This window comes from Aulostomus chinensis, chromosome 19, assembly GCF_037954235.1.
Source record: "Aulostomus chinensis isolate RoL2024-O1b breed Wild chromosome 19, RoL_Achi_v1.0, whole genome shotgun sequence".
In the NCBI taxonomy this organism is placed as follows: Eukaryota; Metazoa; Chordata; class Actinopteri; order Syngnathiformes; family Aulostomidae; genus Aulostomus; species Aulostomus chinensis.
The window spans coordinates 11842370-11870114 of record NC_141338.1 but is presented as its reverse complement, the minus strand read 5'-3'; the positions used below and the strand labels follow the sequence as shown (position 1 = coordinate 11870114).

General features: G+C 42.9%; 1 protein-coding gene across 1 annotated transcript; it reads left to right on the top strand.

Moving 5' to 3' along the window:
* Positions 1 to 27745, top strand: sppl3 (signal peptide peptidase 3). Its single transcript, XM_086187856.1, has 11 exons — positions 1 to 593; positions 15277 to 15354; positions 16653 to 16744; positions 17740 to 17859; positions 18077 to 18155; positions 18587 to 18699; positions 20233 to 20339; positions 21348 to 21511; positions 22627 to 22817; positions 22986 to 23095; positions 24521 to 27745. Exons 1-11 carry the CDS (start codon positions 568 to 570, stop codon positions 24590 to 24592), a joined length of 1152 nt encoding a protein of 383 aa, XP_086043982.1. The 5' UTR covers positions 1 to 567; the 3' UTR covers positions 24593 to 27745.

The window sequence follows — 27745 nt, the reverse complement described above, 5'->3', positions numbered from 1 at the left end:
CTGGCTGCAACGCCTCCAGCTGGAGTGGAACCATTGCAAGATTTTTCAATGCACAGAAGCATTTCAGTGCTCGTCCTACTTGTAAACCTCTACGGCAGCAGGGCGATTTTGCGCGTCCCCGTGGCTCTCGCCATAGAAAACAAAGCTGAGCGTCTTCCATAACAGCTAGGGGTGCAGACTTGAGGAATATCCGAATTTACCCTGGACACATCGTGCTGAATATGGATTTACACTGGGTGTAGCATCGCGGGAGACCGAGCCTTCCCGGCTGGGGTGACGGCAGGACATTAGCAAAACCGACGAAAATAACATCAGTGTTTTTTTCTCGGGGTGCTTTGTCTTGTCCACCTAACGATCGCAAACCATCATTCCCATTTCAGCTGCAAGATACTCAGCTAGTGCCTACTAGCTGCTGTCGGGATGTGTCACCATGTTGTCACCTAAAAGTAACTGCTAGGACGTTGGATTGTGAAGGAAAAGCAGAAAACCTCTCCGGGGTCCCAAGGGGTTTCACAGGGACCTGAATCTGTGTTAGCCACAGTCGCGGAACCCACCGTTTTCGGCGATATGGCGGAGCAAGGCTACTCATCTTGGTGAGTGCGCACAGGCATCGCGCTTCTAACTAGTAGCAGCTACCTACCGTTATCGGCTGCTGCTGACAAGTGTGCTTGATAAATGAACATAATGTCATGAATGATGTATCTGACAATGAATAGAAATTCTTGGTTTCTCACTAAGATGTATTCTGGTATATTTATCATTTTCAAGATAGCAAAATGTCACTCATCTTAACATTTTTCCTGCAGCTCTGATATAGCTAGCAGCTAACTTTAGCTAGCAGCGGCTAATCAGCCCCCCCAGCTGATGCTGTGCTAACGCCATCCAGCTGAGGTCAATTCCAATGGTGCTATTGTGAGCGAATGCTAAGTAGGTAGCTGTTTAGCTAACGGCTGTATACGCCTATTGGGTCAACTAGTTGCCCATTGTTTATTTCAGTGGTAGTATCATTGCTGTATGGAAAATTTCCACAATTAAGATAGGTTTGCGTGACAGCCTCAATCTGATTAGTGGAAGTTAGCTGTGCCACAAATTAGCGTTAGCTGATGAGAGGGCCAGCTTCACCGTCGACCCGCTGCACACAATAACAAAGGTTCTGCCGTGGAGCTAAGCTAGCTAACTGGTATCGCAGTCATGTCCCAAATTGCCAGTGTCGGGGTGAGCTTGTTATTATGCCACTCGACAAGTTGTCATGGTTCGTCTCGGAATAACTGTCCTAAACATTTAAAGTTAGGCAAGAAACGCTGTTTGGGAATGTAAGTGGTTGGTGAGGTTAAAGGAAGTAAGACAGATGATGTGATCATTTTAATGCGTTCTCCCCATGAATGAAAATAACCTGGCTTTGTTGAGGCCTACTAAATGAGAGGAAACTGAATTAATCTTGTTAGCTCTCAGTTACTATACGAATGTAGTTTCTAAGGAATTCTCTCTTTGCTGCAGCATCCAAGCCCATGCCTTGCTCAGAATCTTTGAGGGGGAGAACTGGAGTCGCTTTCTCTCGCTACACGTCAAAGTTCTCATTTTATGTCAGAGCTGTGTTATGGAAGTTGTTTACTTAGTCTGTCTTTGAAAGTGGACGTTTTGCCCTGGAGGACTGGGAACTGTCATGACATCCATTATAACTGAAATAATCTCCATGCAGAACGTCGTTTTATCAGCAAGTTTAAACCATCAGAAGTGATATTGAAGTGTATAATACTTTTTGTGATATTGATGTAGTCTTACAGTAGGTTTGTGGGAGTTTTACCTCCCAAAGCTTCCCCAAATTGCCTGAGGTAGTTGCTGAATGACAACCTGATGACAACCTGATTGCACTGTCTCGTCACTATTAGGTGATAAAGGTTGTCTGTAACTTTTTGCACCTTGAAATTCAGGATTTAATGGGAATTAAGGTGTCGGTATGACATTTCTCAGAATATTCCATTCACATTTGTTTACACGCTACCTGATTAGTGACTGAAGGCACCCGCCCACCTTAAATCCCTGCGGCCCACGTCAGTGTCCTTCTGGAATTTGACCTGAAATATGTTTTTTCATCTTGGTATATTTTTGAGATGCAGAAAACTGTGCTTAAAACCTGACTGCTCTACAAATCCCTAAAATGTTGCAAAAACTCCTGATGGGGATTCATCCTGCGATTAAGGCGTGTTCATGTGTATAGTGTACTTTAGTTGCATCGCAATCCAATCACTCTGAGATTGTCAGAAAATGCTGTTAAAATGCCAGCATCTCACTCAGAGCTTTGTCTTGTAAATCTAGCCGGTCATCAATCGTGACAGACATTTTCAAATGATCGTTGTTTTAGGAGGAGCTCTGGATTTTTTTTTCTTCTTTTGGTTGATTAGCATAGTTTTCTTGAGGGAGATGGCTAGTCAAATATTTGCCATCCTTTTTGATAAATAAATCCGTTTTCTAACAAGGCAATCCACAGATGAATCATTAGACGTTTACTTTATCAGTTTTTCGAGCTGATCCCAATACCTGAATTTGATACCAAGGCCTTTATTGATTTTGCTTATTGATCAGGTTTTCTGTCGATTCCCTTATTGGTTCCTGATCAATATTCTGTGTGGAGACAGGAAGTAGGCAACACATTTGTTTTATTATCTTTTTAATGTGTTGAAACCTGGAAGAGAAAAACTGCTGCGTGTGTCTCAGGTGTGCAGGAGCAGCGTTGCTGGCAGGCTGGAACAAGTGGCTGTTGTTACCAATGACATTTGAACATGTTCAAATAAATTACATCACTCTTAGTCTTGAAAGAATATACAGCTGATAGTGGAGAGCTGGCTCTGCAACAGTCATCATCTCAAATGGATGAAATGAGTGGATATAGGTACAGCACAAGAAAGTATCCAGCTGCCGTGCTCATGTTACCATAAGAGCTCTACCTCTACCCGATCGGCGGAGAAGCAGCCGCGCTCATCTTTTAGCGGAGTGTCAAAGTATATGACAGCTCTTGGAGTTTAAATCCATCTTGCATGAAAAGACATCCCGACATATTGAAGTGTTGAGCAGTACTTTAAATGACCATTTTGAGAGCCATTCCAACCTGGACTGCTGATGAGCGATTTTGACTTGTTTGTTTTTTTTATAATGTACATTTGTAACCGTCAGAAAACATCCTGGAGTTGTTAAGATTAGTTACCTCAAGGGGAAACGCGCCTCAGATTGATCAGAGAATTGTGAGCCGGTTCCGGATTCCCGTTCCTAGAATGAGGTTATACAAGTTGACAGTAAACTCGCAACACTCTCAACTTCAACTTTATTAGCACAGAGAGAGAAATGGCTCCATCAGGGTTTGGTGGTATGATTGCTTCATTGTAGGACAGGCCGAAGATTTCCTTGGTTGAATCTTATGCAGGCGTGAAGAAGGCATCAGGTTGAGCTACCTGTTGGTTACAGGCGGTGACGAGTGTTCCCTACAGTTGTTCCGTGGTACATGAATTGCAATCACAACAACCATAAGCTCCCCGCAGCACGTAGAAGGGTCACCACTTCATAATCATGAACTCCACATGCACCAAACAATGGAGTTCAGAAACTACCTCAGCATCACCGGACTACCATCTGTTGATACACACAGCCAGACTGTCTCCTCTTTACTAACAAGGCTACTCTGTCTTCTTTATGGACTGGATTGCGGTGTCCATAATGTTTCCGTCTAGCCACAGATGTGTAAAAACAGAGAGGCAGCGGTCCTCACAATGCTCAGAGAAGCCCTAAGAAGCCTGCTGTTTCTATTTTGAAGGACAATTAAGAGACATTAGCCTGCATTACTGATGCTACTCGTAAGTATAGCAGTTAGCCCTTCTTTACGTCCTGCGTTTTTGACGATTACAGAGCGCTAAGTCATGTAACCTGTAAGGGTTCCTCTACATCTCGACCATGTGTAGACCTAATCTGATAACAATCTACCACTAGAAACATGGAACGTGAGTTTCGGCAAAATCTGTGGTACATATGATCTAGTTTTGTGCCAAGGGCTGATCTTGTTGCACTTTAAGTAACCTCGTGTAACTGGTATTTAGATGTTTTCTCTATAAAGTCATCCATTCCTTGGGAATTAATTTCAAACTAGGTATTTGAAGTCTGTCATTAGCGTCATCTTTCTGCAATTCTTTCCCTTAAATTTGTGAAATAGGCAGGAGGGCTTGCAGATACGTGTCATGTCCCAGGTCAAATCATTGATGGACATCTATTTGAGAATAAAGACTTTCCAGCTAACCCTTCTGCTGGTTGTTTTTAAAAGACTTGCGTAAGCTAGCAGAAAGTGGCAGTTGGGTCAAGTTTCAACTTGTCATGCTGACTGTTTTTTTCTTGTCTTTTCTACGTCATGCAGAAGAGAGTGAGTTTATACTTGGCTAGGATCTTATCAGCTCTTAGAATGACTAGGAACCTCCTGTGTAAAACTCCTGTTCGGACAATCCTAGAGTATTTTTCCCTCAAAAACCTCCAACCCAAGAGAATCAACCAGAATGGTGCTTAAATGGGAAATGAAGCAGTCAAAGAGGTTAACCCTTTTCACGTAATGGATCTCCACTGCAAGACTGTAACCAGAGCTCAACAAGTACATCTGTCCAGACTGAAAGATGGAGGAAGAAGTGAATCATTTATTGTATTTATCTCAGTGGCCGTGGACTTTATTTACCTCAGCTGCTCGTTTCTCCCAACTTTCCCAGTCAAATGTATAGACAGACTGCAGAGGCAGGCCAGAAGTAAGGAGTGACGGGTGCAGCGGGCAGGAGGCCACCAGCCATATCCCTGTGTTGATGATCTCACTCAGAAGTTGATTGAGGATGAAGCTGAATGTATGAATATCCATCATCAAACTGTCACCAGCGTGGCGTTTGACCAGCGGATCAAACGCTGGGACGATTGACCTGAAATCTGTTGTAAACGAATTCCAACCTTAAATACACAAAAGTAGCATGTTAGATAATCATTGTTAAATATTTCTAATTGTATGGCGTCGTACATTTTACATTCACTATGAAATTTTATCTGTTGCGACAGTAATGATATTAAGATAAATCCCCACTTTTTCATTGTATTGGCAGTATTTCCTTTGGATCAAGAGATTTGCAGTGGGGCTAACAGGAGGGGCTTATTTTCTGGATGATAAATAATCCCAGAAATAATGTGGGTAACTTATATAATTGTCATTTTTGAAGCAGCATCATGCAGAGTTGTCTGAGCAGCAGCAGCAGCAGCAGCAGCAGCAGCCCCATACATGTGGTAGATTATAGGACACTGGTGGATTCAGATCTGTTAATTTGAGAATCGGCAGAAGAGCACAATACTAGCATGATTTGAAAATTTATTTTGAAGGTTGGGCAAGAGAGGAACAGCAACGTGTTTTAAAAGACGTTGAGGTCTACGGTGACATTCTTCATGCTTGTGATCAATCTCACTACCATGGCAGATGTGGACCCACAGCATTTGCATACATGTTAAAATGCAGTTTTACTTCATAAAGGGTCTTGTTTTTCCCCCTTTTCTGTTTATTTGCTCCCGATTCCAATCTAGATTTTCGTAATGAAAAGCTGCGTTAGCAGCTAGCAGGTGCCTTGTTATCTCAAATAGTACAGGAAAAGGCTTTCACAGCACGGAGGAAGGAGGAATACAACTTTAAAATATATTAATATTGTTATTGAAACTTTTTTTAGTACAAGCTGGAAACCACTGATAATAACATGGCAATTTTGAAGTCTTCCTGCCTGGCCACTTGCCAAACTAGCTGGGCTTTGCCGCTAACTGTATGTCTGCAACCACTCAGTAGTTGACAGTCTACTGTTAGGGATAGCTTCACGGGGGCAAATCTCGTTATGATTGGCTGCTGGCTCCGATGTGTCTGTAATGGTTAAACGGGAGATGCTGTCAGAGACTTAAAGTCCTGCAAGTGGGGACGGCTAACTTAGCATACCGTAGCACTCGCCAGTAGCCGTGACCACCAGCACTAGCTATCCACGACCGCAATAGTTTAATAACTGCGTTTTGGGCTGTGACTTGTTGCGTTTTGTCTTGCGTTGTAAATGCGGAGCACCCTCCTTTCAGCCAGTGGTACGTTCCAGTCTGCCTCAGAAAAGTTTCACTTTGGGCTGGTGTTGAGACGGAGGAGAGGAAATCAGCGCTTTTCCACCATTGAAGAAGAACAGAGAAGCAGCGTTAATTGAGTTGTCTGGAAACACTGAGTGATTAGTTTAATCACCTGAAGTCAGCTCACAAAGTATATGGCCCTTTAGACACATTAAAGTGGGTTGGCTGTGACCACTTATAATTGGATTTCACCTCCCTGAAGTCTATGCAAATCACAGTACACTAGTTTGCAAGTTTTTTTTAATCTGCGTTTTTCTGTTTTTTGTTTTTATTTTATTTTTTTTAATAGTTGCGAGCAACACGCACGCGTACGTTGCTCAGGTCATAGGAAGATGGATATGTGTATGTCCTAGAAGATCCCGTCACCACTGTGATAACCAACACATTCTTCCGATTACAAACCTTCCATTCAAACCACTGAAGGAACTGAGCTGTCCGATTGCAGAGGGAAAGAGGATGTGAGCAGCTGATGCTCAAGCCAGACTGACCCGAGCTCGTGGCGGCCTCGCAGGTTTCCCATTGCTGACTTAAGCCATCGAGTTCCAGGGGTCAGCCCTAGTCGCTTGCTTCATCAACCTAATGTCGGAGTCGTCTTTGCCGGTAATTTTATTGTTCAGCCCTGAACGGTCTGGTGCAGTCATAATCTCCTTAGAGGCATTTGTCTAAACTAAATCCACGTACATGCAAACTCGCATGTTTATAGGATCAGACATATTTTTACTCCAGAAGTATTCAACTCTCACACCTGTACAGTGACCTCCCCCCCATGAGCTCCTCTGTGTGGGGTCTGCTTCTCTTCTGTCTCGGTCACAGTAGCTACATGTTGCTACTTCACTGGAATTTTACCGACTGATTGTTACTTTATGTTCTTTTCGTCCTTGAAATTACAAGGAGCTGCGAGCAGTTAACTGCAGCCCCGTAACCGTGATGTTTTCAGGTACATTCCAGGTCGAAGAGATAAGAACGCTGAACATTGATCTCCCTTGTCAGGTCCTAAATGCAAGTTAAGATCATACAACCAGAAGATGAAGAGCAGTTTGCTTAAGAATGGTTTCAGAGTTAATTCGATAAGCCACATGGCGAAATTATAGATGTTTATTCAGCAAAATTCTGCGAAGTTTCACGCAGGGAAGGAAGCAAAACGAGTAGGTTATAGTATCGTGTCAGTGAGACGTCTTATTGAAGCTGGCTGTGTCACCCTTGTTTTGCTTCCTACTTTTTATATCTTTGTTTTCAATTAGTTGGAATTACAATTTAAACAATTTACTTTGTTTTCTTTCATCCCATAAGAATTAGGTTTTTATTTTATTTAATTTGTTCCGTCATCACTATGCTGACAACATGGCGTAGTCCGCCTCTGTGAGCTCGCCTGTGTGAATAATGAAATGAAAAAAAATACTCTGCAGAAATTCTAAATTAGACGATGGCCGCACTTCCCATAACAACCCCAAGTTGTAGAGGTCAAAAGCCTTTTTTTCCCCCTCCCCTCGTGGGCTTTTTAATGAAATTCCTGCTGAGATAAATTGCATTTTTGGTCAACTACGCCATCCATATCTTCTCCATTAATCACTCATCCTCATCCTGTGCTCTGCTTTGACAGGAAAATATGAAACAACAAGGGAGTATTTAGATTATAATTCACTTTTTATCATGGCTCCCTCTAATAAATTTGTGGAGAAACCTTTTAGTTTTTCCGCCTGTGGTGCTGGATACATTATTTACATGCAGAGAATCAAATCTTTGCAAAAATATCAGTGTAGTGTCCGTAGACCAAATAAAAGAAGTGGATGTAGCAGCTACGACGTCACCTAGCAGTCTGTGGACTCCCCCACTTCGAAGGCTCAAGTTTGGCTTTTTTGGCTTCAGCCATCTTGCTTTTTAAAATATTTATTTGTTTTTGTTTTTGTTTTGTTTTTTGCAAAGAAAAGTAACCATATTTGGACAAGAAGGTGGAGCTTGAGAAGAATGTAACAAGACCAGACAAGATACTGTAACACAGATTTGACCAGAACTAGAAAAAAAAAAAAAAGAATCCTTTGATTTCGATTGTACACGTTGTAACTTTAATGTAAATTCTTTCTTTGTAGAGACGGAACCTCTCAGGTCTCCCCGTTCGTGTAAGACTCGAGCACCTATTGCTGCTGTATTCTGTGCTGAAGAACCCCTACTGCCCTGGTAGAGTCCGTCAGATTACTGAGGCACCTGTTGCCAGTGTTTTGAACGGAAGCAGCGCTGAAGATTACGGCCATCAGAAGTTACAATTGCTATGTGGAAGAAGAAGTTCATTGTCAAGTAACTGGAACTTGGTTGAAAAGGACCCAACAATCCCCCCCCCCCCCCAGCACACTCTTCCATAACAGCACCACACAGCATGATAGCACAATAAAAGTCCTCAAACCCGACAGTGGCCATCCAAAGTATTTCGTCTCATCAAAGGACATTACACATTTGAAATTAAGGAATAAAATCGTCCATCCATGAATATGTAGTAAAAAAATGATCAATAAAAGTACATGCAGAGCAGCTGATAATGTCTGTGGATCAACTCATGGCCGGCTCCAAGTTTCACACGGACTCGTTCAGTGTATTTTAAGAGCCAATGCCAAAGAAAAATTTGGAAGTTAAATTTATTAGAGGATGAAGACTTTATTTTTTTTCTATTATGCATAATCTCCAAAATGCCACAGGCTGTTGTAAACATACGCCAGAGCATGTAAGGGCTGCGGTGTGTGTGTGTGTGTGCGCGTGTGTGTGTGTGTGTGTGTGTGTGTGTGTGTGGTGGTCTTGTAATGGAGCCAAAAAAGGTCACAGTTGATCACAAATTACGTTCTTGTTCCTGAAGGATTTAGCCCATTACGTCCATAATTGGATCAGACAGTGGTGGGAGATGAATGTTAATTCCCATTTGGAGGTTAAGAGGTAACTCCACTCAGTGGCTACAGTAAGCTGGTGTTAAATACAGTACAATACATACACAGTAAACGCAGTGCTAGAAACAAAAAAAAAAAGATTTATTTCTGTGTGCGTGTTTGTATGAGCACAGTTAGTTAGGTATTTTTGGACACGGCTTTCTCAAATCATAATGCCTCACAGGCCGGAGCAGCAATCGCAAAAGTCTCTCCGGTCGCCTGGTGACCTAACCCTTAGTGGTCAAGTCATGCATGCAGTTGGCTTGATGGAAGTCAGTATTGGAATTGTGTTATTTGAAAACCTAGTCTGTCCGTGAACAAGGACGTCTTATGGCACTTTGGGCTTCCATCCAGCCCTCAACAGTCCGGGATTGTATTTTGTTTTTAAATGTTCCATTCATCTATCTCAGCCATGTTCTACAGGCTTCTGTGGGCAGAATTCAGGCAAACCAGTTTGGTGCTAGAATATGAATTAGGCTCGTGGTAGATTAAACTGGCTGCCTATCTGCTGGCTGTGTGTCTGTGAGGCAATGACATCATTAAGAATCTGAATGGAAAATAACAAGGTCAGTTTTTGGATTCAGGTCTTAAATCTTTCATTTTTAGTTAGGTTTAGTTTAGGTTTATTTTTATTATTCCGTTTACAATAAAAGCTGAATGGGGTGTCATATGTAGATGGGCTACACTATTATGACGTTCATCTGGCTCCACTGTTGCTTGACTTGTCTGGGAAGGTGACGCAGGAGGACTGTGTTTTGGACAAGCAAGACCAGGGCAAAGCTGTAAAATACATCTCTGCCCCTGGGCCGCATTTCCACTGTAAACTACATGTTACGCCTCCCGTCAGACACCCTGTAGACATTTCTCTGCTGCTGAATGAATCAAAGAGACAGGAGACCCCCCCCCCCCAACATCACATTTGCCTGACTTAGATGCACACCAGAATGAAAACTGTTTTGAACCGCTGAGTCTTTTTATGCAAGGACTGTTCTCTCTGTCAGTACACTGGAACAAAGCTAGTAATGCAGCCAAGTGATACTCAGCTGAGACGGTATTCACTCGCATGCCTGCAGAACAGGACAGATTTCGGTCGCAGGCCCTGATATGTCTCTCCACATCACGTTGTACCTTCTTAGTAGATCTATTTCCAGGGCTTTTTCTGGTGCCAAAGATCACAAACTTAGGTCACTCACTAGGTCGGAGTCACTGGAGGGCACGAGCTTGTCATTTTTGTCCCAGCTGGTCCAGCTCCTGTTTGGCACTGCTGTGTCCAATTGGTCCAATTATGCTATAAAGCACCAATGGAGTGTCCTATTAAAGGACACACCTTTTTCTGTCACCAGCACAAATGTCGCCCGCTGTTTCCTGTAGGTTAAGAATGTGTGAGAGGAGCTGAAGCCATCATGGGGGGAGGCAACATATTGCAGGACAAAATGCAACAGAGCTAGCAGGCAAACAGCAGTACCGCTAAAATCTGTCTGTCCTTGTCTGCACTAAACATGCAGTCAGTTTCATCTTCATAGTAGTGTGCCGATGCGAGTCGTGTTTAAATAGCTCATCCCCAGAATTAATTTCCACACAAGCGTGTGTGTGACGAGGTGGGTGGGGCTGGAGGGCGGATGGTCTGTGCACTGTTAAATTATACCTTTTTGATGGGGGGGGAGTGGAATTCTGATTTTATCTTCCTGGGCAGGTCTGGATTTATCTGGGCAGCTGCCCAAATAAAGTCTATGTATGGGAAACACTGTTATCATATCACATTCACTGTCCATTACAAATAGGCTCTGGGGGCAATGGCGGATATCCAGGGCTTCCTTACAGTTTGCCAGAATGGAAACCAGCATGCTTTGGGTCTCAACATCTGGCCCCACATCTTCATTTGAATGAATGAATGAATGAAGTAAAGAAATGGATGTGCTGATCATGAGGAGGTTACAGTGTTGGATGCATTGGAAGACATCGTGACTTTCAGGGAAATTCAAACGCAGATGAAAACGGCGCTGGTACCGGTAACCGGGTAAAGTGCAATGATTGTAATGAGAAAGACATTACTGAGGAGTCGGTTTGTTTCTATAACTCCAACCTGCATTCCTCACCCATAGCCAGAGACTTTGACAGGAGCCTGACAGGTCAGCATTGAGGTCAAATCTGCAGCTTTCAACAGAAAGCAACAAGCCTCAATACCAGCCTTGTCTTTGGCCCTGAAACTAGCCAGTGTTATGAGGTTGTCAAGTTTAGGTTCCGTCTACATGCTCCAGCTTATTGACGTGGGAACAATTCTGCGGTCATGTGCTGCTTGGGTGTGCCAATTTGAAGTCTCCAAACCATTGACGCTGCTGCTGCTGCTGCTGCTGCTTGACGAGTGAAGCTTTTCATTCATTCTTACAGACAGTGCAGCTCATTTGTCTTGCCTCCCTTTCAGATAAGCACCCCTTAAAGTTAATCTGAAGGCAGTTTATTATGTCAATATTGTGCCTGTGCTGTATTGTCATTTTTAAATTATAATGCCGTCAGAATAATTTCAAGGGTGTAGCAGCACAAAGAAAATAACCCGCAGAGAGAAATGTGCATCGTTATAAATGTGATATCTCAATCACTGTCTGCCAGGCTCAAAACCGTTTTTATTAAACATGGGAACACAGCGAAAGAGTCAATTTTAAGCTGTTTAGGGGATTGATGTTCGCTTGTAAAATCGGTCTAGTAGTTTCTCACGCTTGCTGAGGGGAAGCATTAAACAACGCTAACTTCTACCTCCTGCCATTCAATCGTTGTGATGCCAGATTTCTTGACAGGCAGTAAAACTGACTGGAGTGTCAAAATGGACCGTAGCCATGTTAGTTGATGCGGGGACAAAAAGAGGAGCCAGCAAATCCACCACACCGGGGCCATTAATAACGACAAAATTGCTGTGAAGTCTTCCTTACTCTCATGTGATTAACTGGCTGCTCACGCTCTCTCTGTGCCTGCTCCCTCTTTGAACTCCTCTGTGCCAAATATTGCAGGAATATTGTCCATCGCCGCTTGTCACGTCCGACTAAAACAGCATGGAACTCTGAAGCAGCAGTCACTTGTATCTGAATGTGAACAGCAAGGAGATGTAGCCTTCAACGCGAGTAGTAGCTCAGGTCAGGGCTGGGCTTTCAGACCAAACTAAGAATGGAAGTCTACCCGTTCGTAACGCTCAGCCTTGAACTGAAGACTTGCAGACTCATTATGTAGTCCAGTCTGTCTCACAGAATACTTTAGATCTTTCAGATCGATCCTTGAATCTTGATCACTCCTCGTTAAATACATTCCTACGAGTATTCCTCGTCACAGAAGAAACGCGGACCAATTCTACATTTTAATATGACACGACTTCTCATAATTAGTAGTCGTAGTAAGTAAGGAATGACTCGAATGTTTTAAGTGCATTTTCAGGTATTTCATCTGTAAAGGTTTGAAGGAAACTGCAGAAAAGAAAAAGAAAAGAAAACTCCTCAACTTTGCAGAGAACGTTTTACGCTCACTCCAGGTTGCTCTGCTGTTCTCAAAAAAAAACAAAGAGTAAACGTGTGAAACAGAAAATGAACCTCCCTGATAAACTTGTACTCTGTTACATGTTGCCTGTACAACCATCCCCTGGCAGTAATATGTAGTCTGTTTTATTAGTACCCTACCTGTTGATGGAAACACTTAAAATGCAAAATTTGCCCAACCGTTAAATGGAGACACATTTGTCTCTGCTTGGCTCACCTGTCAGAGCTGATGGCGGTCAGAGGCACCACTGCACGTTTCACAATCGTCACATTAATTAACACAGAAACTATCAAGCTTGATGGGGAGTCTTGACTGCTACGTTCCAAATGAACCATGTGACAGACGCTGGATGGTATATTACATCACCCGATGTGTACTGGCACCGCTCAAGAGGTTTTGGCATCATCGGTAACTACAATTACATCCAACGACGAGACAAACTAGTAGTAAATAAAACCTTCTTATCCTCAATAGAAGCACACACATACCAAACCACAAGTCTGTGCAGACAAAACACTCCACTTCTGAAACATTCCCCTTAGGAATAGGAAGCTGCGCGGCGGACAGAACGCAGCCGGGTCACAGCCAGGATTCGGGGCGGGTTGGCCCTGGTGTGACCTGTTAGAAACATCTGAATATTTCAACTGCATCTTCATGATGGAGTATCAGCCCTGTGTGAGTCCTGCGCCATCAGATTCCATCAATAGTTGCAGTCACAATCACCGCAGCCTCACTGTGGTAGTGATGTGGAGCAAGACTCCGCTGTTGTGCCTCAGAGCCGTATGGATCGCGCACCTCCTTACTGATTTTAATAGTCGATCGCTCGTTTTTTTCCATCTGTTCTCATTTCTCAAATGTTTCACCAATGTGCTTTTTTTTCTCCCTTCTTTTTTTTGATGCTGCCCAACTGTTTTCCCCTCATTTCTTCCTGTTCTATTTGATCTAATTATGAGGATCAGTGATCTCAGGGGGAACAGAATATGTTCAGCTCTTTGCAGCACAGAAGCAGTTTGTTGTAGTGTGCGGTATCAGAATGTTGTGTGGTTATGTAAGGTGTAGATATCAGACATGCTTTTCATGTTGCATTAGGTTTCTGTTTGACTAGGGCCGGGCAAGAAATCGATATTAGGTCTTAGACTTTTGAGTATTGTTTTACTGTGGTATTTTCTACGTGTAAAGGCTGCATTACTGTAGAGTCGTGTACTTTCTCCGGTTGTTTTAGGAGTTCTAATGTTTGCAACTTGGACATTATGTTTCCACATATTAGTGATCCTCTATCTCCTCGTGTTCATCAATACTTTGCGGAAGCTCCAGTGCTATACCAAGTCAGAGATGCCACTATGATTGATCGATGTGCAGATTTTGAAACAAATACCTCATTGAGATGGTGCGTTTTTTTTGGTGTTTTTTTTTTTTTTTTTGCAGGATCTGTGTGATACAAAAAAAAAAAAGATGATGAAAAACCAGTTGCATGCTGGGATACCTCCGCAGCAGCACCAGTACTTCATTTAGAGTAGTATTTTGACACATATTTGGCCTTTGGAAATACCTGCACCTCCTCCAATTTGAATTTTGCAGCCGGCCACATTGCAGTTTTGATAAAAATGTCGACATATTGTTCATCTCTGTCCCTGACAGTCAATGAGTGTGCTGACCCAGATCCTACACATGCTGCACAGTTGGACATTGTACAAATTGGATCCACTGTTGAGCCAGTCAGCTTTTTAATGGCAAATTTGTGGTTTCAGGTTTGGTTGTCAAAGTATTTTTGATGCGACTTCAAGCACCTGCTGAGGTTCAGATTGTATATAATGAACGTGGACAGGACCAATTTGAGATCCTCCATAATCTGACACGTCAGACAGAAATTACTATTGCACTTCTTTGTATGTTTGTTTATTTCAGGGTTGCCACAAAAGCTTTGGAACAAACTGTCCTGACTTGTATTATATTTCAAGGTTTCTATTACAGTGTACCTCTGTAGTTATGCATTCTTGATCAGAACTGATTATACAGTAGAATCCAGGAGAGGAAATAAACACATTTATTCCCTGAGAAAAGGATACGTCTAAACAATCCAAAGGATAGAATTTTCCTCCCTGTTCGGTTGCGGATATCTTTGTCTCCTAATCTGTGTTGGTGTGTGGTAATCATAAAATGATATCCTGTAATATTTAACTGTGATTTATTCTTTGGCTTAAAAACTCCATTATCAATACTTAGGAAAAGCATCAGGCAGGATAAAAAGCCCGCTGGACATTTTAGAACTCACTCTCAGAAGCTCATTATCTGCAAATGGCACGCTTAAAAAGGAAAGATGTGGTTGTTCTGGCAAATTACCGGCAGTATGGTGGTGATGACGAGAACGAGACGCCGCGTGTTTTATTCGCCGCAGCTTGTCAAAGTATCAAAAGGAATCCAAAAAAATGTCACAGTTGTGTCACACGTGGGCCACCACCAACATCAAGCTGTAGGCGCTAAAGATGGCGACGAGGAGCAACCGAAGAAGGAAACTGCTGCCAAATAAGGAGGCAGATGAAATTCCCGGCCACTTGTGTCATGTCACAACATACAATGTGACAACTTGGTTCAGGAGAAACATCAACGAGAAAAGAATTGTTGTGGAAACTGCTTTTTTTTTCATGTAAAATGATGTCCTTAGTCTCCTTTTATGGTGTCCCTCTGTCCTCTCTAGGGCGTACTCCTTAGTTGACTCCAGCCAGGTGTCCACCTTCCTCATCTCCATCCTTCTCATCGTCTACGGCAGCTTCAGGTGAGTGTTTCTAAATAAATAACGAGCTGTCACATGAGTGAGGCCTTTAGCCCAATTTTCCTCCATGACATTCACAACAAATGAAGTCAGTCAGTCGCAGGCTCGTTTGTGTTTTCTCCAGGGCCGTAGAGTTGACTTACACTGGTCCTGCAAGTATTTAAGAAAAGAAAGAAGGGAAATCTCTTTTTGTGTGGCCACCATAATTCACTGATCCTCTCTGAGGATTGATCCGTGTATTTCCTTGGTTTCAGTTGAGTACATTTACATTTTTGTTTTGAATGAATGTGAGAAACCCCTGTTTCAGTAGTCACATGATTCCGCTGCAATACCATGTACACATAATATCCTGTCTCATATCCTGCACATTACAAGCTGTGTTGGGGCGAGAGATTTGTGGAGCTGGTTCGTGATGCGGGGGGGGGGGGGGGGGGGGGGGCTCAGCTCAGCTCCTAGTCTTTCGGTGTTTTGTGGGTGAGGAGAACAACTTCAAATTGGATCGGTTGTTGGACAGAGAACTAACGGTAGCGGGCGAGCAGCAGGGCTCTGGATGTACTGGAGTGCGTGCAGGACTCTTGAGTGATATACAGGAAAGAAAGCTGTAGCTGGAGTCAATAGTGGATGTGATGGAGGCATAGATCACAGCGTGAGCCACAGACGCCGAGAGAAATGGGTGTTTGTAAAGGTGGAAAAGGCTTTTCTGTTAATTTGATTGACGTGATGTTCAAAGGAGAAATGGCTGTAAAAATTGATTCCGAGGTAGCAGATGTGCAAGGAGAGAGAGAGAGAGAGAGAGAGAGAGACGGGAGGCAGAAGCTGCGAGTGGGATGAAATAGCGTTGTCCACACGGATTAAGATACAGCATCAATCAGGCGCCTAGTGAAGAAGATCGCATTGATTGGCAACATTATCATTATTATTATTGTTTTATTTCATTATTTGTGAAGCGGAGCTTGCAAAATGTCAGCAAGGTGGAAATATTTTTACTTTGGAAAATCCCGCCAAGAAGCCGGTGCGACGTAGACGATGAAACGGGACGTTGTGCGGCTTCGTTCTCCATTTGTGGTTCGTCAGCCACCAAATGCTCTGCAAAAAATACAAGCTTATACATTTGTTGTCACGTACCGGTCACTCCGCACCAAGTCGGAGTCCTCACCGTAAGAGAAAGTACTTGTTATATCAACAGCCAAATGTACTCACTGTAAAACTAGGCTGTAATTGTACAGCCGTCATACATAATGCAGTATCAGTCTGCATGCTTCTCAGATCCTGATTACTGATGCCCGCCTCCCCCCCTGTAGGTCATTAAACATGGATTGTGAGAACCAGGAAAAGGATAAAGACGGCAACCCCTCAACAACGGGGTCTTTCAATAACAGCAACACAAACAACAGTGAGTGTTTCCTTGCATGGTAAATCCTGATAAGGGCTGTCAAAACTTTCAACTTAATAATGAATTTCCGACCGGCGCCGACTCTCGAGTATTTTCTTTTAACCTACAAGTTTTCATCTATTCTGACGGTACTTTTGCGCTTCGTGTCAGCAAACCTTCAAAAGACGCGACAGAGGCTTCATTGTTTTCCAGTGCGCGAGAGGACACACACAATACAAGAGAGGCGTAACGTCTCTACAGGAATAGTCCCCTGTCACACACACAGGTCCGCATCCCTATGTAGAACAAGGTCATCAGCTGGGAACACACAACACGCTCCATGAAACCTTTGTGCCGACCTCATGTCGACTCTGCAGGTCTGATCCTTTACGAGGCATAACTGTGTGCACAACTTCATTCCAACTCTTTATGAATTTTGGAGAACTTTAAGGTCAAGAGACCCCCTTACATTAGCCTAAACCTCATCCGTGAGGAGGGGGAGAAAAAAAGTTTCAAAGGGATCATATTTGACCCCGAGGACGACATGAAGATGAAGGATCGCGACTGACCTCTTTTTTTTTTTTTTTTTTCCCCCTCCCTCTCACTCCTTGTGCGCCACATTCAGTGTGAGAACTACAGTGTGTATCTGGTGTAAGATCACACGATAAGCTTGACTCAGAAGTACTTGCGTAGTTCGGACAAAACTTGGCCTCATCCGTCAGTACCGTCTTTTCTGTCCGTCCAAAATTCCCAAACCTAGTGTGGATCACCATAAAGATCACATGATCAGAAGGACGCGTCTGGCAGTGGCGATAGCCTCATGGTAGCGGCTGCCAGTCCACCGCCGTGGCGCTGTACTTCTATGATTTTTTTTTTCTTCCCACATTTAAATGTATGTTATTGTAAATGTTAATAGTAATTGACAGCCCTGGTATACAGTAATTTATTTGTCTTTATTCTCAATGGTTTTCTGTTCATCTCGCTGATTTCTAATGCTTGCATGTTTTCTTTTGCAGGTATTCAGACTATAGACTCCACACAGGCGCTCTTCCTGCCCATAGGAGCATCTGTGTCTCTGCTAGTCATGTTCTTCTTCTTTGACTCGGTACAGGTGGTCTTCACCATCTGCACTGCGGGTAACTACTTCAACGAGCCAGCGTTAGAAGACATTTCTGTTATGTATTTAGTTCCACACCGGCGAATATCTCTTCGCTGCTTGATTATTGAAACGCCAAAGATCATTTGCTGCCCTTTTAAGCTCACAGAGAACTGGACCGAGTAGTCCTGCTGTATGAGACTCATAATCTCACTGCTGTTTTTTTTTTCTCTCTCTCTCTCTCTTCTTATCCTCAGTTCTTGCAACAATTGCATTTGCATTCCTCTTGTTGCCAATGTGCCAGTATCTGACCAGACCCTGCTCCCCACAGAACAAGTAAGGAAGTCATGTGGATTCATTGCGTTTGTGTCTTGCTCAACCTGCTTCGTGTCTCTAACAAATGAGGTTCACCTCCTCTACAGGTTGATGCACACACATCATTTAAAACAGTTCTGCGTAAGCACAACAACTCACCTATATGAACGCCACCCCTCTAGTTTCATATTCACCCCCCCCCCCACCCTATCCAATTTCAGAAAATCTTTGTCCTGCTTTTACAGAAACGCTAATAACCCCACCTCCAACCTCAATCCTGCACACGTGTTTTGTATCTTGACTCTGCTCACAAATAAAAGCTTACATTATTTACTCGTCTTCAAGCGGAGTTTACACATCACCACACACGACAAAACTACAGAAACACTCCAACTCATCAGTATCTGCTTGTACTTTTTCTTTTTTTTTTTGTTTACCGTGTCTTGTGGCAGGATTTCATTCGGCTGCTGTGGGCGTTTCACTCTGGCCGAGCTCCTTTCCTTCTCCCTCTCTGTTATGTTGGTGCTCATCTGGGTGCTGACTGGACACTGGCTTCTCATGGATGGTGCGTCACCCTCTGTGTGTGTGTGTGTGTGGGGGGGGGGGGGGGGTGTGGGGTCAGGGTTGCCATTCACCATCTCTGAGTTATACAGAGACCAGCAATGATGCACAGTGTCAAATTATAACTGGGCAGTCATCAAAGAAGCCATTTATAAGACAGTGAATTCATCTTTGTGGGGTGTTGTTAGCTTAGATGCTAACTGTGATGCTCGCCAGAGAAATTAAAGGAACTTTGCATGACTCATACAATATGAAGCTTTTGAGCAACAGTATTTTCAGCCATTTGCAGCAGAGGAACTGCGTGCTTACACAGGAAGGTTATATTACTTCGTCATTTTCTGGACCTGAGTCACAAAGTTTGAGAGAAGGTCAGCTACCTCAGCCAAGCTTGTTGCACATTCTCGAATAGAAAGCAGTGAATTGCAAGTTTTGTATGAATGAGCAGGTATCTGGGGACGGCAAGTGGATAAAGTTCACCAACAAACACCAACACTGATTTAGTGATTTATGTGATGTGCTGCTACAACGATCCAATGTCCCTGTAGGAGCGAAAGCATTTTATCTTTCTTTCCAGTCCTGCGCTCAGAGACTGAAGACTCTCTATCACTCCAGTGCTGATGATAGCCACTTGTATTATATTATGACTCAAGAGGAAAGATATTTTTCCTCCACGTATCGGTCCACTTGCAGCTCACGTCTCCCAGATATCTGCTGCTGAAAACTAACTTCTCCGCTTTCTAATCTACAATATGCAATCACTGGCTGACTTGTGAAAGACTTCATAAGACTCCTGAATACATCCTAGTTTGTTGGCAAACTTCCTGTCTCACATACACAATGCTGATCTTGGAATGACAATATTGGCGTTGTAGACTTAAGTAACAGCTGGTATTTTGATTTAGTTCTGTTCCAAAAATCGGTACGTGTCAGCTATAGACACTTCAACAGTGACAGTGATACAAGGGTTCGATAGAATATCAGTGGATTGAAGTGAATTAATCGCAAGCCGCTATGAAGCTCATACTACACGAGCTGTAGTTCGCGTTGCCAAACCCGACGCGTGCTCCCTCCCAGCCTCAGAGAAGCCCTGCTCATGCCTCATTAACTTGTCATACAACAGCGATTGTGAAGAGAGAAAAATGACTTTGCCAAACCGGCTGAATTGAACCTTTTTTCCCCTCTCATTATCATTAATAAAGGTCATTAACAATTATCAATGAACTATTTTTATCAACTGCAGTGAAACGTGGTTGTGATGCAAGTTCCCAGCTCCATCACCCACGCCTGCATTGTAGGGAAATGTTGACAAATCAGATGAACGTGTGGGTGCATATTTTAGGTTTTACCCACATCTTGACTTCACATCTTCCTCAGGAATGTGAGAAGTGCAACCCCCGGGATGAAATTGCATCATCAAAAAAATATAAAACACTCGTAGCAGCCGTCTTTAATCCTTAAGTCGTTTTTGAATTGCAAATTTTTGGATTGATTTTGTCTTTTTAAGTGTTGTGAACTCTGGTGGTTTTCCTCCCCGCAGCGTTAGCCATGGGCCTGTGTGTGGCTATGATCGCCTTCGTGCGGCTTCCCAGTCTGAAGGTGTCTTGCCTGCTGCTGTCAGGACTGCTCATTTATGACGTGTTCTGGGTAAGAAACTTCGCCAGCCGCTGCCGCGAGCAAAGATACACAAGGACACAGTCTTAATACTATTAAGAACAATAATCTTTTACAGTTGCTCTCTACCAAACGTCTTTCTGCATTTCCAGCGGCAGCTTGTGCGGTGGAAAGTGCTTCGTTAGCAGCGATTGCTGTGATCGCTAGTGTAACTGAATAAATGACATGAAAATTAAGAAAAGAAAAAAGAAAACTATCACCCGGGGGCTACAGAGTCAGTTGAGCGTCATCATTTTTTTGAGAACTTTCATTCATTACATTCCAGTTTCCTTTTCCTGACTCTGCTGCGTTTATCTGTGCTTTAATAGCCTCGCAACACAAAATCAATTGTCACTTTACAGCAACAGTGTCACCAGCATCCTGGAGTTATGATTTTAATATGCAAGCCTGTGTGAGAGAGAGAGAGACAGACAGATGGAGAGAGAGAGAGACAGAGAGAGGTGTTGGTGCTTGATTTTTATTTGATGCACTGCAGTATGTACTTTCCTAAATGTAATTAAACCACTATGCTCAATTTAGAAGCTTGGTCTGTGATGAGTAACCCCCCAACACGCGCACACACACACACACACACACACACACACGCACGCACGCACGCACACATCCGGGGAATTTAGCACTGGTGGCTACATCAGACATATCTGATTCATTCATATAATTACAAGACGCTTTTATTGTTTCGTGTTAAAAGTAATTAAGAGGGGCAACATTGTCGTCGTCTTCTCTAAAAAAATATTCCAGTCCGAATTCAAACTTCCTTCTATATTATACACATGCCAAAAAGCTCTCTAGCAGGTTTTCCTTTCGATCCATCACACCTGTATAATTCAAATAAAGGGAAGCACGAGTGACTCCGCTCAATCAGCTAAAGCTCCACTAGTGTGGTTAGCGGCGTGTGGTTAGCGGCGTGTGGTTAGTGGCGTGTGGTTAGCGGCGTGTGTTACAGACTGTAAAACCTCCGCTGCTTCTGTCTCCCTCCAGGTTTTCTTCTCAGCCTACATTTTCAATAGCAATGTGATGGTCAAAGTTGCCACCCAACCTGCTGAAAATCCCATAGACGTCCTGTCTAGGAAGCTTCATCTGGGCCCGGGGATGGGCCGCGACGTCCCCCGTCTGTCTTTACCTGGCAAACTGGTCTTTCCCAGGTGAGACGGGGGAGATGAAAGTGCTGATGTGTGTGTGTGATCTTTACATTAAGGAGCCGTCACTCATGTGCTACTCATCAACCTCTGCTGCGAGTTTGTGCCGGGCGTTCTCTTCCACATGGAACTTTTATTGACCCTCGCTTCATCACTGTGTTTGCAGCTCTTGTGCGCAGCCCTCAAAGTGGCTGCGTCTTTGGTGATCACTTACAGCTAAAAGCAACTCAAAATGTACTCTCACTTCTTTGAAAGCTTCTAAACTCATCTGAAATTTGGCTGTAGGGACCGACTGAGATCTACGAGCAGAAGTCAGGGAGATAACTGATGCAGCATTTCTTAAAGGGATAATAACGCATTTTGATGATGACGATGATGATGATGCTGATAATCATAATGATAAATAGATAAACAAATTGATAGGCTGCTACATGTGATGTGTAACCGACCCGAGTGGCGAGAGCCACAGAGCTAACGGTGATTTTAAATGTATTTATTTTTTTAGATTTAGAAGGAAAAAAAGTAACAGACTGGAAATGTAAAGATTCATTCAAAGTGAATGCTAGCATGTTAGCATTTTGCAGAAATGCTAATTATTACAAGCTGTAAACTTGTAAACAACAACAGCGAAGTTGCTCCACATCAAAAGCTTCTGCAAGACCGGCGGCTCAGTTCTCCCATCAGAGCGAAAAGGACCTGCCACACTTCAGCACACCCTGACTACTCCTCCATCTTGTTTTGGTTCTGAACCCTCTCTTGCTGAAGGCAAAGCCAATTCTCCATCTGAAACTGACAAATTTAAACTGCACCTGAACTGTGTCTGAGACTGAAAAGCTACCCGTAAACGTCTCTCTGTGCTGAGAATAAATCCTCCTGGATGGAGGAAACAATTTAGATTTTTTTTGTTGCATCAACTTCGTTTTTCTCAAATTTTTTTTCCAGTTTTCAGTTGTGATTGTTTTTGTTTTTTTTTGTCCCAGAGCATTATAGTCTCGCATGGCCACTAGCAGACTTTCATCTTCAATTCTTCTCTAGATTTTCTGTCTGTGAAATGAATTTAATGATGCCTAAGTAAATATTACCATTGTAAACCTGTTTCTACGTCTTCTTACGGCACACAGTTCCACAGGAAGTCACTTTTCAATGCTGGGAATAGGTGACATTGTGATGCCGGGGCTGCTGTTATGCTTCGTCTTGCGCTACGACAACTACAAGAAACAAGCAACTGGGGAGGTGCCGGGACCTGGTAACATGTCCGGACGCATGCAGCGCGTCTCATATTTCCACTGCACTCTCATCGGATACTTTGTAGGTAAGAGAGCAATCAATGGACTGATGTGAAAGGTCGAGTTGTTTTTTTTTTAATGTCCGTGTTAGTTTTCTAAAAAGCGAGTTGCCTTGTCAGTGATTAGCCCTAAAATGGACTGTGTGTGTGTGTGTGTGTGTGTGTGTGTGTGTGTGTGTGTGTGTGTGTGTGCAGGTCTGCTGACAGCCACTGTGGCCTCCAGGATCCATCGCGCTGCACAGCCTGCTCTGCTCTACCTGGTGCCCTTCACCCTGCTGCCTCTGCTAACTATGGCCTACCTGAAGGTACCCTGAGGACGCAGGACAGCTGCCAGACTGTCACTGATAGTTGATATTTCCAAATGTCAATATTATCTTTATAAAAACAAGTTTATGTGATATTTACGAGGGGTGTAATGATTTTGATTCGTATCGCGATGTCGTGGTTACCGATACGATTCAAGGATGATGGTTCATTTACAACGATATGATCCAAAAGGATTCAGTGACTTGAAATTAATTGATTAACATCAATTGAATATGAATATCAACAAACAACAATTAACGGCGAATGTGTTCATGTTTTAGTGGTATAAAGTGCAACCAACACTTCAGGTTGATTTAAAAATTTTCAATATTCAATGCATTTGCAATAAAAGTACATTAAGTGCAACCAGCATTTCAACAGTAGCTGTTTACCTGCTACTTATGCTTTTGTTTTGCAACATAAAAATAATACAGTATTTAAAATCAAATTTAAAGCGCAACCAACATCTTTTCAGGTTGATTTAACAGCAGGTTTACCTGCTACTTTTGCTTTCACATATCCTCCAAACAGCAAGCGACTTATTTAGCACAGCTCCATCTTTGCAAAAGCCAAAGTGTTTCCACACGCCGGACCGCAATTGTGGCTCGATCATTTCTCGTTCGCCAGCTCCTCCTTTGTCATCTGCCTTGCTACGTTTTGTTGTTCTGAAATTCGCGCCGCCGCTGGCGCGTGGCGATGACGTCACATACAGGCAGACCGAAACGAGTAACTAGACGTCTTTATCATTGAAATAACTAAAAAGCATATTTATATAAATTCTGCTTAAAGTGTGTTATTTCCTAGTATGGATTTGATTGATTGATTACATTTTAAACGATGTTAGATCGATATATGTCATCCGGATGGACGACTCGCAGAGCAAAGATCGATGTAGTTGGATCATCGGAATATAAAACGATACATCGATGTAGTAGATGAATCATTATACCCCGAATATTTGCGTACTGAAAAATACAGATATGTTGGAATTTGTTTTTCTTTATTTCCAAAACATTTTGGAAAGTGCATACATTTTTATATAAAAACTCACCATAAACAGTGAGCCCATATTACTGTGCATTCCTGACAGCTGCCGTCATTCACTGGCAAAAGATACACGTGATTCATGACGGCGATAAATAAATAAGCAACCATGACTTCATAATTCTTTGCTGTCGTGGACAGAAGGAACGCCCGCAGCTGAATTTTTACACTCTCAGGTGCAGCTGATCTGAATGACCATTCAGACGATGTTATTAGCTCCTGCGATCTGCCGCTGGGGAGCTAATGAGTTTTGCTTTCTTTATTTTTAGATGGAGTTGAATCACTACACATCCAGTCATCAGCGCTGACCCACTTAGTGACGGTGTATCAGGCTGTATTTGACTCAGGACTTGTGTCCAAACTGTGTTGTGTCTCTTCAGGGAGATTTGCGGCGCATGTGGTCCGAGCCCTTCCACGCCAAGACCAGCAGCTCCCGTTTCCTGGAGGTATGATGCACCCTGGGGGTAACCGACCATCACGGGGGAGGACTGTGGATCCTTACCCTTCATTTCAGAGGGAAGGAGCGAGGGCAACCTCACAGTGAGGCCATGTTGTCATCACTTGTTCATGCTTTCCGCCAATCTTCTGTAACAAAACCTCAGAAGGACATCAGTGTATGTGTGTGTGTGGATCACAACGCCGGCCCCAAACACGACCCATCTTTGGTTCCTTACATGCTTGCTGTTACACCTCTTCCATCATCTTCCTCCCTTCTGTTTATTTGCTCTTCGTACGAGCACATCCCGCCTGCGCTCTTTCTGTTTTTGCCGCTTCCTCTCTCTTTTATCTCTCTGCTATAGTTGGACTCATCTCTCTCTCTCTCTCGCTCTCTCTCTCTCTCTCTCTCTCTCTCTCTGTCTCTCTCTCTCTCCTTGCGTTTTCCTTTTTTTCTTAGCGACTTTGATTGCCTCTGCATCGTTTGTCTCAGATGAACTCAAACTAGGCCCCACCCTCTGCCCCCTCACCACCTCCCCTTTTTTGGATTGCGAGACACGGCTACGGTGTGTGTATATATATATATATATATATATATATATATATATATATATATATATATATAGCATTGTCTTGGTCATTATTCTTATTAATATTATTATTATTATTATTATTATTATGGAACTTTTTAAAATAAACTGAGAAGAGGCGGAGTGGCACAGGACAGTGCAGGGGGAGTAACAACACAGTAAAGGAGAAGAGTCTTCCCTTCTACCTCTTCACCCCCCCCCCCCCCCATCATCGATCCTACCACCTCCACCCCATCATTCCATCACAGTGGTCTCCTCCCAGCACTCCCGCCCTTCTCTTGACACTCCCCACCTCCCTCCTCCCTCCTCCTCTCTGTTCATCTGCTGTCCTTATCCACCGCCCCCCCCCCCCCCCCCCACAGATAACTATGTATTTTATTTAGAAAAGTTTTATTCTTGGCATATACAGAAATGATGCATTATAAATTGTCAAGCTGCCCCCTAGTGTTGAAGGAGGGGGTGGCTTCTATTTGTATATATGTGTACACATGTACTTGCGGTATCTTGAGTTAGTGTTTGTGTTGGGGAGAATGTGGAATAGAGCAGGAAAACACAATCAACCAGCCAGTTTGTTTTCTAAAGTTTCTTAGCTTGTGTGATAGAAATGTAGCTGATGGAGTTTTGGAGAAAAAAAACACACACAAAAAATCAATAGCTGGTTGATAAAAGTTCATTTCCTGCACTATTAAAAGTGTGTGCGTGTGTGTGTGTGCGTCTGTGTGTATGAGAATGAAACGAATGCATTAATGGTTGTTTTATTTGGTTTTAATTTGGAATCACGAACATGTTCAACAGTGACAATAGTCAGGTTTCCATTGACGCTGGCGATCAAACTCCTTCACAAAGGTCGTGTCTAATGGAAACTGTTTAATCTTGTAAAATATGTACTGAGAACTCATTTTTGACAGGGGACAGCCTTTTTTTTGGACCAGTGGAAATGTAAACAGTGGTGTTTTTTTTCTCAAATAAATGAATGTTGAATTGATTTTAAGGTATGCTATGTTACTTCTCATCATGAAACCTCGTCCTGCGTCATGCTGGGTTTTGCACAAGTCATTCGAAAACTTTACTCCTAATCACTGTTGCGGGAAAACTGACTCATGAATTTTTGTATTAAAAAAAAAAAACAAAAAAAACACAAAAAGATAGAGGGGAAATAAAAGAAAGAAAAAGGCAAGTCAGTGGAAAGAAATAGCACATCTGGATGTCGTCTGAACCATGTAAATATCAGTTTTCACCTCAGTCGATGAAGACCTGACTATTGTGAGATATTTGGACCCAAAAGCGTTTAGATGAAGGTCAGCGGGAGAAGACGACGCTCTGGTTCCATGTGTAGTTGCAGACGGAAGGGTGGACAGATTAGTGTGTGTGTGTGTGTGTGTGTGTTTGTGTGTGTGTGTGTGTGTGTGTGTGTGTGTGTGCGCATGTGTGTGTGCCTGATCAAATAACATCGTCTGTTTGGACCTGGTGAGGGGAGGAACTCACTCATACCCTTCAGAAATTTAAAAAAAAAAAAGAATACAACAAATGGCAATTAGAAACAAAAGCTAACCAATAGTATGTTCTCCTGTACCATTTGGTACCTGACAGTTTTATTTTATTTTATGTCATTTTTGGTCCTTCCACTGTTTTGTGGTGCTTGTCAGTTAATATCTAATTTATACTGGAAGTGTGTGAGCGATGGAATAGCAGAGGGATGTATGGACAATGCAGTTTCTGCTGGCTTTTTTATTTTTTCCTTTTTTAAAACATTTCAGTTTTTTTTGTTGTTGTTGTTGTTTAGTTTTTTTTTACTACCTGGACGTGCATGTTAAGTGTACAGTGTATCATTTCTAAGACTGTGTTAACAGGGCTACTGCAGTTTTGAGTCTCTGTTGGCCGATACCAAGGCACTGGACCTATGCTGGCCTACACGGAGCAGAGTCAGTGGGTGGAACAATTGTGTGTGTGGTCAAGTCGACCGCCACTGGTCAGCGCTGACCTCCTCTTGACTGAACAAGGCTGAATATTTCGGACCTGAATTCAGGTTGGGACATGAAACCTGCCCTTCAGTGCAGGTGTGAAACGTGGACATTGTGGAACCACAAACCCCCTCTCCTCTTCATGGACATGGCAAGAAAATATATAGATTTATATGCATATATAAGTATACATATATATACATAAGTATATATGTGTGTGTGTGTATATGTGTATATATACATATATAAATTACTGATCATTGTGTTAACACCAAAAGTTGTTTTTTTTTAATAGAAAAGGATTTTTTTCACCCTTTCATTAAATTTTTTCTTTTAGTGCTTTTTTTTTTTTTCTTCTCCAACTCCCCCACCCCCCACCCCACCCACCCTCCCCCTCCCCACCTCCAGCAGAGGATTCCTGCTCTGTTGGTGCATTGGTATTACGGCTGAATGGATTCTTGTATAGAAATATGGTGAATAAATAAATTAAGAGCTGTGTAGTGAAACATGAATCCTGAAGCGCTTGATCTAAAAACATTTTGTCTCCCTTTAACCCCCCTGCCCCGCCCTGCCCCGCCCCTTCCCCTCCTTGTTCAGGATTCTGCTGTAAATAAACATG

Excerpts from the sequence above, each read along its gene's own strand:
- sppl3 (XM_086187856.1), top strand. The coding sequence starts at position 568 with ATGGCGGAGCAAGGCTACTCATCTTG. Across the intron at positions 16,745-17,739 it reads TAACAGCAACACAAACAACA|GTATTCAGACTATAGACTCC; the intron begins GTGAGTGTTTCC and ends TTTCTTTTGCAG. Across the intron at positions 21,512-22,626 it reads GGCAAACTGGTCTTTCCCAG|TTCCACAGGAAGTCACTTTT; the intron begins GTGAGACGGGGG and ends TACGGCACACAG.